Source organism: Petaurus breviceps, unplaced genomic scaffold, assembly GCF_028583685.1.
Source record: "Petaurus breviceps papuanus isolate PSGF00001 unplaced genomic scaffold, PetGlider_PUasm1.0 37, whole genome shotgun sequence".
NCBI classification, from domain to species: Eukaryota; Metazoa; Chordata; class Mammalia; order Diprotodontia; family Petauridae; genus Petaurus; species Petaurus breviceps.
The window spans coordinates 29,220,077-29,234,157 of record NW_027186296.1 but is presented as its reverse complement, the minus strand read 5'-3'; the positions used below and the strand labels follow the sequence as shown (position 1 = coordinate 29,234,157).

The 14,081-nt window shown below is 34.7% G+C and overlaps 1 protein-coding gene across 5 annotated transcripts in view; it reads right to left on the bottom strand.

The window, feature by feature from the left end:
• Positions 1 to 14,081, bottom strand: part of RNF111 (ring finger protein 111) — a 160,686-nt gene that overhangs the window by 43,630 nt on the left and 102,975 nt on the right. For all 5 annotated transcript variants that reach the window (XM_069098162.1, XM_069098161.1, XM_069098164.1 and 2 more), the window contains exons 3-5: positions 5,539 to 5,665; positions 2,159 to 2,322; positions 233 to 424 (exon numbers count right to left, since the gene is read on the bottom strand). In XM_069098162.1, the coding sequence (XP_068954263.1) occupies positions 233 to 424; positions 2,159 to 2,322; positions 5,539 to 5,665 (483 nt within the window). The remainder of the gene's footprint in view (positions 1 to 232; positions 425 to 2,158; positions 2,323 to 5,538; positions 5,666 to 14,081) is intronic.

Sequence of the window (14,081 nt, the reverse complement as noted above, 5' to 3'; positions counted from 1 at the left end):
AAATATATTCATTAACATTAAATTCCTTATTAACATTCTATTCCCAATATAACTTCAACCTACTGTCCAACAAGATTGAAGCTTGTTCTAATTTAATAACAGTCTCATACTGACATAACTAAAATTTCTTTCAGTTTTTTAAAAGTCCCAACATTTTCACTAATAAAATCAGTGAATGAATTTTATTGAAAATATAAAGTGAAGAAGTTGAAAAATACTGCATTTCACAGACCTCCTGTTGATGTACCAGCAGAGCTATTGCTGGGAAGAGCAGAAGTTTCTGATACTGCAGAGGGCTGGGTACTGGAGACAGCTGAAGTAGCTTCAGAGGCCTGCTCTGAGGTAGATGCATTTGAATTGTTATTGGAAGAACTCACAACCTGGGATTCCACTCTAGCAGAGGTGGTTGGTACTACTGTGGGTTCTATGAAGAAGCATAAAATATTAACTTATTATTTCAAATTTTTTTAAAAATTTGATTTAATTTTTGTTTAAGGTAAGCTAAAAATGTTTTCATAAATTTATATCTAATAGGAAACATGCCATTTTAGGAAATATAAATTTTGTCAAAGCACACATGGATACATGGTAAAAAAAAAATTCCCTAAAATTAAGCAATAAGATCAAATGAAAATAAGCAAAGTAAGCAGAACCAAGAAAATAATTTGCGTAATGCCAATAAAAATGTAAAGGAAAAGAATACAAAAAGATTCTAGAACTTCATTTTGTGTAGCGATAATTACTGGTGAAAAATGATTCATATGTTTTTGGATATGGCCAATGTGGTGATTTGTTTAACTCTACTTATGTACTACAAGGAATAAGGGAGGGTAATAAATTTAATAGGAAATGCAAAGTGATAGTATCAAAAAAAGAATGTTCATATTAATAATCAACAATAATTAAAAAATAACAATAAACTATTAGTAGAGTAAAAATGACTCCGAATTCCATTTTATAATAAAAGACTTGACAACATTAAGGTTACCACAGTCATTTCACACTAATAGGCATATAAATTCCTTCTGCTCTGTCAGAGCAACACAATCGAGAGGAGGCAAAGGAAACCAAAGTGTAGCTCTCTGCTACTCATAAACAATGTTATACAATGTCAGGAAATAAGAGTTAAGAGTGTCTCACTAGAGTATCATCTGCATTTATCTTCATTTTACTATTCTATCTTTCCAAGCATAAAAACTTATCTACAGTAAATGTTTAGATTTGCTGACTTGATAAAAATTTAGCAAATGAAGTAGGGAAAAAAACCAAAACCCAAATCACAATTCTCAGTTCATAAATAAAGTGTATTCCAAATTCATTTGCAATTTCTTGAAAGTGATCATAAGTTTCCCCTCTTCAAAATCTCTTCAAAACTCCCACTTGTCTTTTCATTCCCTTTTATTTAAATTCCCATATGTTAAACACAGCATTAAAAATAAACATTTAGGGGCGGCCAGGTAGCACAGCGAGTAAGAGCACCAGCTCCAGTGTCGAGATGACCTGGGGATTGAATCCGGGCTCAGACACTTAGCACTCACCCAGAAACACCTGGCCATGTAACCTTGAGCAAGTTACTTAACCCCAACTGCTTTTATATATATATATATATATATATATATATATATACATTTAATTTCATTTTTCTATTTAACTACTACTTGTGTTAGAACTGTATTCTTTCCTACAATATAAATTTCATCTATACCATGAATTTTATTTGAAGGATCCCTATCATAATTTTAAGTTAATATTTATAACACTATTTCTGGAGGAAGTATCTCTACAATATAAACTTTCAACACACAATTGGTCCATAATTTGGGTACAGTCTACATCTCACACATACACACAATCATAACATACATAGGAAAGATGATAACCCCTTTGCATGCTACTGATATATGCCTAAATTTCTAACTTTTTTTTTGTTTGTTTGAAGGGGGGAAGGCAGGGTAATTGAGGTTAAGTGACTTACCCAAGGTCACATGGCTAGTAAGCACTAAGCGTCTGAAGCCACATTTGAACTCAGGTCCTACTGACTCCAGGGCCAGTGTTCTATTTATTGTGCCACTCAGCTGCCCTACTAACTTATTAAGGGAATTTTCAGCTCTAACACATTTCTTTCACGTATAAATGTACTGATACCATTCCAACCTACCATCTTCATCCACAGTAAGGTCCACAACTTCTGCTGCATTCTGCCTCAAGGGCTGTATAACTGTAGAAATTCTACTACGGTTTCGTGGCTCCTGTGGCCGAGTAGTATGAGAATTTGAGCCTTGGCCCCAATGAGATCTGGAGTGTCCAACTGATGAACGAGACCTTTAAAAATTAAATTTTATTATGATGAAATTAGTGTGATTTACAAGCTCAAACTGAAAAGACTATTAATTTGACCACCATGAAGTTAAATGCTCCTTTTTCCTTATAAATTCTACCAGGCAAGGTCTTCCCACAAGACCTCTCCTAGTAAATTGACAAATCTTTGACTAAGGAAAATCAGAATCTGCTAAGGAGTAAATGCAACGACTGAGTCCACCAGTGGTATGGACATACCAATATTTGGTTTAATAGATGAAAAGATTTAACTGTTACTTGAATAATTTACCTTGGTTTTGATAAAATATTTGTATGATAGTTAATGACTGAAATTTATTCACTATAGGTAAAAAGGCATATACATATACATATATAAATATAAAAAGTTTAAGGATTCCAGAAAGGAGAACACTATTTGTATGCTTACCACTACAGGTCAGAGTAGTTGAGAACAAGGGTACTTGAAAACAAAATTAGGTTTATCTAGGTCCTGGCTAAGAGAACATATGTAGGAACAAGACCTACTTCCAGGGGTCAGAGGAGTTAATATTAGCCTTAAATATAATGGTCAGTTTGCTGGTTCCAGAGTATAGTCTGAGCTTTTAAAAAAAGCTTTGCATTTAAACTAGGACCTTTAAGGATTGGATACTATCAATTTTCAAGGAACTAAAGACTTAACTTCACACAATAAAGTTACTTTACATTTATTTTCTATTCAAAAAGGATATTAGTGAAAACATCAATTAAATCAGTCAACAAACATTTATTAACTACTCACTAAAAGACAGGCCAAGAGCTAAGGGTTAGGGAAACAAAGAAAGGCAAAAACAAAGTCTCTGCCCTCAAGTAGTTTATATTCTAATGGAAGAGAAAATAGTAAACAACTAGGAAGGTACAAGAAGGTGGAAGGAAAGTACACAGAGGAAAGAAAGCATTAGCAGGTGAAGGAATAGGGAAAGGCCTTCTGGAACAGAAGGGATTTGAGTTAGGACTTCAAGGAAATCAGAAACTAATGTAGAAGAAGGGGCCTCCATTTTGTAGCGGGGCCCAGGCTAGCCTTCATTCCTCCCTTAGGCTCTCTCAGGCTCCTGGACTTTCAAAACATTTTGTTTCATTCTGGAATTTCCCTCAAGGTCTAGGGTCTCCCCACCTTGGAACATGCCATCATTCCTTTGGCCTTTACAACATGTATAATTCCACTAGAAGGCATGTCTCCATCTCCCATTAGTGAGTTCCTCCTGAAACCTCCATTTTGTAGCTGGTCTTAATTTCCCTTCTGACCCTGTTCTTGGCTTCTGGACTTCAAAACTATGCCCACTGTACTGGTTACTTTCATCCTCCCTAGACCCCCTTTTGAGTTCCCTTTTGTATGTTGTCTTCTTCCATTAAACAAGCTCTGTAAGAGAAATAATTTCTTTTTGCTTTTATTTGTGTCCCCAGTGCTTAACACAGTACTTGGCAAATAGTAAGGGCTTAATAAATGCTTGCTTGCTTCCTTCCTTCCTTCCAAGGTGTGGGGGGCAATGAGAACAAAGTCAAGGAAAGGAGAGAACAGATGGGAGTATTCCTGCTGAAGAAATTACAAGTAGGTCAGTGTTGCTGGAACACAGAGTACGTGGAAGAGAATAAAATATAAAAAGCTTTGAAAAGGAAGAAGGAAGGAAAAAGATTTGGAACTCAAAATCTCATAAAGATGAATTCTAAAAATTATCTTCAAATAAAATTGTGAGAAAACGAAAACATTATTTTTTTTAAAAAAAAGCATGAAAAAGAAGAGGCAAAATTATGAAGAGCCTTGAGAGTCAAACAAGAGAAACCAACCAAATAGCTATAGCAACAGTCCAGGAAACAGGTGATAAACACCTATGTGAGAGTTGTGTCTTTGTCAGAGAGAACAGGATACATAGGAAAGGATGCTATGAAGGCAGAATCAAAAGGCCATGGCAAAAGATAGATACCACTGGTATGAGGGGGGTGAGGAGTCAAAGAGAACACCTAGGTTTTGAGCCTGGATGACTGAGAAGATGGTGGCGTCTTCAGCAGTACTAAGAAAGTGGCGTAGGGGAAGAATTTGGAAGGGTAGAGAAGATGAATTTTCTTTAGAGTATGTTAATTTGAGACGCCTATGGGAAATACAATTTGAGATGTCTAAAACGAAGGTGGTGATGCACAAATGGTTCTCAGGAGAGAAACTAAGGCTTAATATATAGATTTGGGAATCATCTATAAAGAAATGATAATTGAACACTATCGGCTATGATCTCTCCATCAGTTGTTTTGCTTAACTTCTTTATCAGGATTTTAATTTGTAGAGTTCTGTATTTCTTTGAAAATGTTGAACTTTGTTCTCCCAAAACCTTTAGGTACATGGTTCTCCTTCATTACAAATTCTCATATAAAGTACTCATATCCCCCCAAGTTTTTCATCATTTCTACTTCAGCTACTTCTTTCTTGTTGATTTTAATCAGATCTAAAATAGATTTCATTCAGAGATTCTCCCTCCTTTTAAAGGATGAAATGATCATTAAATCGAAGCAGGAATTTATTATCAACTACACCACACTACCCCATCACTACCATGCCTTTAAGCCTGGCTTGACAGGCTTCCTGAACTTCTCATCCATTTTCTCCTTTCCAAATAATTTGTGATAAACTCAGATGATATCACTTTTTTCTCTCTTCACTCATCTTCAACCAAATGCCTTCTTTACTTGCTCTTTCTCTCTGAATTTTGGAATTCCTCACTTTTTAAATTTTGGTGCTTATTAATTTTGTCCAGGCTAATAATTGTTTTCTTTCTTTTCATAAAAACAACTATTGCCTTAAATTTATGCCCCCTGAAATAGAACCTTAAAATTAATATCACTCACAATAAAAAATACAAAACAAAAAACCTAAAATTATCATCACTCTTTAGTCCTTTTTTTCTTCTTTGTAATACTTCACATACATTTTCCCACACTTCTTAATAATCTACAGTTTGTTGTTCTTAATGACAAAACAGTACTCTAAGATCAATGATACCTTAAAACTATTAAAAAGTTACACTTATCTAATTTCAATTCTAAATATAAATATGCTATTAACATAAACAAATTCATTTTGCCAAACCACTAAAAATTTGTTTATCTACTTATATGCATCCTGAACACTATAGTTTTGTATACATTTATTTCTACTTACATACAAATTTTATAATCAAGACAGTAAAATCTTACCGGTAGCTTTCACCAACTGTTACAATCTCCACCTCACTGTCAGTTGAGGTAACATTAATTTCTTCATTGGCAGTGACCTGCGGAGTGGAGGATGCTTCAATCACCACAACATCCTCATCAATATTTCCTAGGACAAAAATGAAAAGTTTGAAAAAGGTATTCCTGATAAGGTAAGTACTTTTATTTTAATCATTTCTTCTTTTTTAAACTAATTACAAGTTTTGAAAAGAATATAGTTAAATAAAAGTTTTGTTTTGTTTTTTTAAATGGGGGCTAGACACTGAACTGCAACTAGGTCAGTCCACTAAAGGAATAAAAAATGTGTGACATCTTTTTCCCAAACAAAACCAAATTTTAAGTTTCAAATTAGTGAAGCACTTCTAAATAAGCAAGATATTCCCAAACAAAGCATGAGACAAAACTTTCTATATTTAAATCGTAAATCTGGTACATGTGAAAGATTCAAATGCACAAATTAAAGACATAGTATGAGGGAAACAGGAAAGTAGTCCAAGAGTGAAATTTTACTTGTATTATTATGTGGGAACTCCATCATACTTTCAAAATAACACAGAAATGAGGAACACTAAGATTCCATTTTCTAGCATGGCAATAAAACAAGAGCCCAAGGGCCTGCATTCTTTATAAAACTGACATAGTTCACTAGATTTACACGCATAAACACAAGAGCATTTTGGTTTCTTGCTCCATAGGGAAAATCAAAGTCCATCAACTTCGATTCTAGATTCGATTCGAGACTTAGGTTCTGATGGGGAAAATGGAACAATAAGAAAGATTTAAAATAAAAAGGTATACCTGACTTCCCTTATCATATCAAGTATACCCTCCTTTACAATAAACTAAATTGCATGAGTCAAATTTTAACATGGAATATTCTTTTCTTGCCTGTAAAAAGCCATACTATTACCAATTTGGTCCTGGTGACTAGTTCAGTTAACACAAAACTAAGTCAGAATGTTAACAATTCAACAATGGATGAATGTAAATTTTGAAACCTCTATGTGGCTATAACAGTATATTCTTGATTATATATCCTTGCAAATAGGAAAATTTGCACCTGCCACAAGAAATTCCTAAATACTTATAAACTATAAAATGCAACATAGCAAAGTGAGAGGCTAGACCTGGAGTAAGACATGGATTCAAATCATGCCTCAAAAACTAACTAGTTTCATGACTGAGCAAGTTACTTAACCTTCCCAGCCTCAGTTTCCTTAGCTGTAAAATGGGTTGTGTGGAGGGTTGGGCTCAATGATCTATAAAGTCCCTTCCAGCTATAAATCTATGATACTACAGTAGCATATATACAAACGTTTGAAAGCAATCCTTCTACTTTGGCATTATTATTTAAACTTAAACCATTAAAATCAGTTATACTCCCTGCTAAAATAGCCTGGATCCTGCCAGTGAAGAAAATGCAAAATTTAACTGCCCAAAATAAATACAGTTTAAAGAGTTATATTTTAGTCTTATTTAGTTAAAAATTGCTGAGGGAGAAAATTAGCTATAGTACAATTTTGATTTAACCTCAGTAGTGCTTTAAGCTCCGAAGTATATCTGAAAGGTCAAGGACCTTACCCTGCGACTGTACAATAGCAAGCTAGAACCTGGATTTGGAAGCAGAGTTAATAATGGAAGAAGTGCTAGAAAACAGAGCAGAATTTAGGATAACAGATTATACAAATTTTCACCTTTTCAGATTTCTCTCAATATAAAATCAATCAAGCCTTAACATATTTATGTAACTTTCAACAACCTATTAGAAAGGATGGATGGGGGGCAGCCAGGTGGCACAGTGAGTAAGAGCGCCAGCCCCGTCGTCGGGAGACCCAGGATTGGTACTGGCCTCAGATACTTGGCACCCACACAAAATAACTGGCCGTGTAACCTTGAGCAAGTTAACTTAACCCCAATTGCTTAAAAAATTAAAATTAAAATTAATTAATTTAAAAAAAAAGAAAGGATGGATGGATGGGAAGCATATGCTGATTCCAGGATTCTGTGGGTAAAAAAGCTACTTAACAAAGTTTTCTTACTACAAAAGATAAAAACATGAAAACATTTTCTCGTTCAATTATTTAAAAACAAGGAACATAAAACTCTACTCAAGAAATAGATTTCTTTTAAAAATATCAGGAGGAGGGGCAGCTAGGTGGCACAGTGAATAAAGTACCTGCCCCAGAGTCAGGAGGACCTGAGTTCAAATGCAGCCTCAGACACTTAACTAGTCATGTGACCTTGGGCAAGTCACAACCCCAAATGCCCTGCCTTTCCCCTGCAAAAAGTAATATATACATATATAATATATATATGTGCATATATATTATATATGTGTATATACATATATGTCAGGAGGGGCAGAGGGAGAAGAAGAGAGGGGAAACAAACAAAAAGATGGAAAAAAGGAAAACTTCAGAAAGAAAATTCAAGAGACACTAATGGAGACACAGAATGGCATACACATATAACACAGAGTGCAAAATACACAAGGAGGCAGGAAAAAGGAGAGGGACATAAAGTTTTGTAATATTATGTATTCAGCTCATTTAAATGTGTAAAAATAAAATTATCACCAGTTATCAATATCCTTTGAAATGTTAATGAGAACAACAGTTTAGAATATTCTTTTCTATAACTGAAAAACATTCCAATTTCATTTTCAAACTTTAAGGTCTATTATTAAAATAATCCTTTATTTTCTTGTGAATGCTGAAAGTTTTGTTAATCTCTGAAAGAATTTAGGTTTTAGATTTATTTTGGACACTGTGAAGAGTTTACTAACAATCCATGAAATTTCTTTGGCTAGGAAAAGCACTAGAACTGCTTATCACGCTATTCTCAACAAGACAGAATGTTTCATTCTAGGATGCCTGGATCTAGTATGTGGTTTCATTGTCAGAAAACATTTTTAAAAAAGAATACCACATTAGTTTGTTTTTTGGTTTGGTGGCCCATAAAACAGAATGGCAAGTTGTGGTATTAAAAAAGCTGTAATAAAAAACATCAACATCTCTCAACCCCAACATGAGACAGAAACCACATGGTGACTGCTGCTTCAGGAAAAAGTAGTTTGAAACGTTGCTTACAGTCAATGGCTACATTTAGCCTGAACTAAAAAGAAGAAGAAAATGTTCACAGTCTAGCTTTCAGGACCCTAAAGGTTGCTGTGAGCTGAATGTAGAAGTATTTTTTCTCCATAAAATCTAACAGAGTAGGGCACACAGTATTGTTTTTTGCATCCCCTAAAGCTCCTCAAATAGTAACACAAAGTAGAATTAAGGAAATCCTACTGCTGAATAAATGAACAAAAAATAAACACCCCAAGATAAGGGTGAATAGGAATAAAACCATATTATTCTGAAATTTTTGTTCTCTATATTTCATTTCAAATTTCTGAAAATTGTTCAATTTAAACAAAGAAAAACTCCAAATTTCATTGAAATGGTTTTTTTTTTCTTTTTTTTGGAGGGGGAAAAGCAAGGCAATTGGGGTTAAGTGACTTGCCCAAGGTCACATGGCTACTAAGTGTTAGGTGTCTGAGGCTGGATGTGAACTCAGGTCTTCCTGACTCCAGAGCTGGTGCTCTATTCATTGCACCACTTAGCAGCCCCCATAAAAATTTTTTAATGAGGTTCACATATTGATTTGAAAAGAATAATATTAGCAATGTATAGTGCTGGAGCTAAAGTTAGGAAAATCTGTGTTCAAATCTGAGCTCAGACACTTAATAGTTTTATGATCCTGAGCAAGTCACTTAACCTATTTGTCTCATTTCCCCCATCTATAAAATGATTGTAATAATAGCCCCTACCCCCCATGATTATTTTAAGGATTAAGAGACATAATACTTGCACAGTATCTGGCATATAGTAAACTCTATGTAAATGTTAGCTATTATTGTTATTATCTAAGAATTTTGTATGTTTAGAAAGCTCATAGTATTTATAAACATTCCAGAAAAATTATCAAAACATTGTGAAAGAACTTATTAAAGAAAAATAAGAAAATGACAGTGTTTAGAGTGGCAGATTTAGAAGAATATCATGCTCTCAACTTTCTGATTAATACTGCACAAAAAAGAGCCCAGCATCTTGTAATGATATATGCACTGTGGCCTTAGATCAAAGTACCTCAAACAGAAACCATCATCCTGATTCAGAGTATGGACATACCATGTCACATATGTCACATATATCATTCTGCCTAGGAAAAAAAAACGTGAAAAGAACTTTTACCTACCTCACCACAAGTAAACTAACGGTTGTTTAAAAACAAAAAGCTTTTAATAAAATATTAACATAAAAACTGTATGTTGTTGTTTGTTGTTCAGTCATTTCAACTGTGCTTGACGCTTTATGATCTCATTTAGGGTTTGTCATTTTCTTCTCCAGCTCATTTTACAGATGAAGAAACTGAGACAAACAGGGTTAAATGAACTGCCCAGGGGTCACATAGCTAGTAAGTGTCTGAGACCAGACATGAACTCAGGAAAATGAATTTTCCTGACTCACAAATCCAGCACTCTTATCTACTGTGCCACCCAAGTGCCCATACAGACTGTATATAAGGTATTTAATTTTAAAGTCTATTGGGCTAGAATTTTCAAAAATCTTGGCCATAATTTCCTTCTTTTTTTTTAAGGCAATTGGGGTTAAGTAACTTGCTCAAGGTTACACAGCCAGTTATTTCTGGCTGTGGCGCTAAGTATCTGAGCCCGGATTCGATCCCCCAGGTCATCCCAACACTGGAGCTGGTGCTCTTACTTGCTGTGCTACCTGGCCGCCCTGATAATTTCTTAAGAAGAAAATAAAATCCAAGTTCTATTTTAACTAGCTATGCATAAAAAGAAAAATCCCAATGTTTTGCTTTTGTCACAGCAAAAACAGCATCTCTGGCCAACAAAGAATTCAAATCCTAGTACATTTAAGATGTGACTTACAAAAATGACATTTCCTTACATCTTTTCAGGGATGTATTTACTGTGGTAGGGCTATCAAAAGTAAAAAGCAAATGAATAAATCTGCTGATATTCTATTACTTCAAGGATCTAGACAAGTACACATATAAACATATAGAGAACATACAAAATTGAGAGTGATGGCACTAGTAGCTGGGGGAAGTCAGATAAGGCTTCATGTAGAATGGTTAAGACACATGAGCACATGGTACATAACATATGAGCTATGTCTTGAAGAAAGAGAGGGAAACTCTGAGGTGGCGGAGAAGAGTCAATGTATTCCAGGTATGTGGGACCAGGATCAATTCAAAGGAATGAAGATATTTGTGTGAAGAACAGAGAGGACAGTTTGGTTGGAATTTGTTGAGTGTAGGAGGATAAGTAATTTCGAAAGAAGCAGGAAAGTGATAAGTTGGGACCAGTTTGTGAAGTATTTTACAGGCTAAACAGTGAATTTTCTATATGATCAAGAAGCAAAATGAAAGTCATTGGTGTTGATGAAGTCAGAGAGTAATAGGATCAGAACTGCCAGTAATGAAAATCATATTACCAGAAGTGTGGAGGCTGGGCTATAGTGAGGATAGACTTGAGGAAGGGAAACCAATTAGAAGACAGCTACAACAATTTAGTCAAGAAGTGATTAGGGCCAAAACAAGGTGATAGCTGTGGGAGTAGAGAAGGCATCCAATGTGAAACAATAGGTAAAAATGCCAAAATCTGGCAACTGAGTGTCCGATACGCACAGTGAAAAAGAGAGAAAGTAGTGGAGGATAACACTAAGGTTATCAATCTGGGAGGATGGCAGTACCTTCAACAAAATCAAGAAAGTATGAAAGAGATGAAGATTTGGGAGGAAAGAACAAAAAATGACTTCCATTGTGTATATGTTGCATATGAGATGTTTTTACAATACAAACCTATTAATTATCTACTTGTCCAGATAATACACATTTACTAATCCTTAAATAGATTTGTCTATGCCTCTGAGGTGTGCCTTATCTTTTAAACTGATAAAGTTCTCTTTCCATCACAGAAATTCTAAAGAAAATCTTAAAATAGATAATACTAAAAATAGAATAAAAATATGGAAAGAAATAGTTTCATCAGTGAATACTGACTCTTCTTTAGAGGTTTGTTATTTCCCATTGAAGTATCCAAAAATGTGCCTGAAGAACATATGTATGTCATGAATGACAGATAACTGTTACAAACAGATATTTAAAATAGAGCAATAAGCTGCTATTTTAAACTGAAGGACTTTACTTTTGTCCAATACTGAACTGTCAAAATGTCATATAAAGGACTTTAGTCAAGAACTTCCTCCTTGAAAGACCAACTTACTATTTACCATTACAGGCTATCTTTCCTTACCTCAATATTACAATTTTAGAGACTTTCTAAAGTAATAATCCAAAATTTTGATGGAAGGAAAAAATAATCCTTTGTGGGGGTGCTTTTCTGGTACTTCCTCGTTCCTTAAAATAAAGAAGCCGGGGCGGCCAGGTAGTACAGCGAGTAAGAACACCGGCTCCACTGTCAGGATGACCTGGGGATCGAATCCGGGCTCAGATACTTAGCACCACACCCAGAAATAACTGGCCGTGTAACCTTGAGCAAGTTACTTAAGCCCGATTGCTTTTTTAAAAAAAGAAGAAGCCAGAAAGCATACATGGCCAGGAAGAGCAGAGCAATTCCTTCGTTAAGTAGTAGTTGCTGTCAAAAGATTTTTAAATGGCACAACAAATATATCTTACAACATTTTCTGGGGCAAGAAACCATTAAACTCAGATCCACAAATAAGGGATGAAGGATGAAATCAAGATTCAAGATGACTTCAAAAGTCTGTAAAAATAAGTTAAAACACCCAATATGAAACCTATCAAGAAAAATACCAAGTCTTGTGTCTTTAGCTTATCAAAGAAAGCTAGGTTTTCCAATAAGATCAGGGGTGAAACAAGGATGTCCACTATCACCCCTCTTATTCAATCTGGTACTAGAAATGTTAGCAGTAGCAATTAGAGAAGAAAAAGAAATCAAAGGAACCAAATTAGGCAAAGAAGAGAACAAGCTATCACTCTTTGCAGATGATATGATGATATACTTAGAGAATCCTAGAGAATCAAGTAAAAAACTACTTGAGACAATAAATAAATTTGGCAAAGTTGCAGGATACAAAATAAACCCACATAAATCCTTGGCATTCCTGTATACTTCTAATGAAAGTCAACAGCAAGAGACAGAAAGAGAAATCCCATTTAAAGTTACTGTAGACGTTATAAAATATTTGGGGATCTACCTGCCAAAACAAACTCTGGACCTATATGAACACAACTACAAAATACTTTTCATACAAATAAAGTCAGATCTAACTAATTGGAAAGACATCAATTGCTCGTGGCTGGGTCAAGCTAATATAAAAAAAATGACAATTTTACCTATATCAACTATATATTCAGTGCCATACCAATCAATTTACCCAAAAACTACTTTATAGAGCTAGAAAAAATAGTAACAAAATTCATTTAGAGAAACAAAAGGTCCAGAATATCAAGGTAATTAATGAAAAGAAACGCTAAGGATGGTGGACTAGCTACACCAGATTTTAATCTGTACTATAAAGCAGCAGTCCTCAAAACTACTTGGTACTGGCTGAGGAATAAAGTAGTGGATCAATGGAATAGACTGAGTACACAAATCTCAGCAGTCGATGACTACAGTAATCTACTGTTTGATAAACCCTAAGACCCCAGCTTTTGGGATAAGAACTCACTATGTAACAAAAACTGCTGGGAAAACTGGAATACAGTATGGCAGAAACTGGGCATAGACCATTATTTAACACCATATACCAAAATCAAGTCTAAATGGGTGCATGATCTAGGTATAAAGGCTGATACTATAAGCAATCTGGGAAAGCAAGGAATAGTTTACCTGTCAGATTTATGGAGAGGAGAAGACTTTATGACCAAACAAGAATTAGAGAGCATTATAAAATGCAAAATGGATACCTTTGATTACATTAAATTGAAAAGCTTCTGTACAAATAAAGCCAATGTAACCAGGATTAGGAGGGAAGTAGAAAATTGGGAAAGAATTTATACAACCTATGTCTCTAATAAAGGACTCATTTACAGAGAATTGAGTCAAATCTATAAGAATACAAGTCATTCCCCAATTGATAAATGGTCAAAGGATATGAACAGGTAGTTCTCAGAGGAAGAAAATTAAAGATATCTATAAGCATATGAAAAAATGCTCTAAATCACTACTGATTAGAGAAATGCAAATCAAAACAACTCTGAGGTACCACATCTCACCAGTAAGATTGGCTAAAATGACAAAACAGGAAAATGAAAAATGCTGGAGAGGATGTGGACAAATTGGAACACCAAGGCATTGCTGGTGGAGTTATGAACAGATCCAACCATTCTAGAGAGCAATCTGGAATTATGCCCAAAGGGCTATAAATAATTTCACATCCTTTGACCCAGCAATACCACTTCTAGGGTTGTATCCCAAAGAGATCATAGAAGTGGGAGGAGGACCCATACATACAAAAATATTT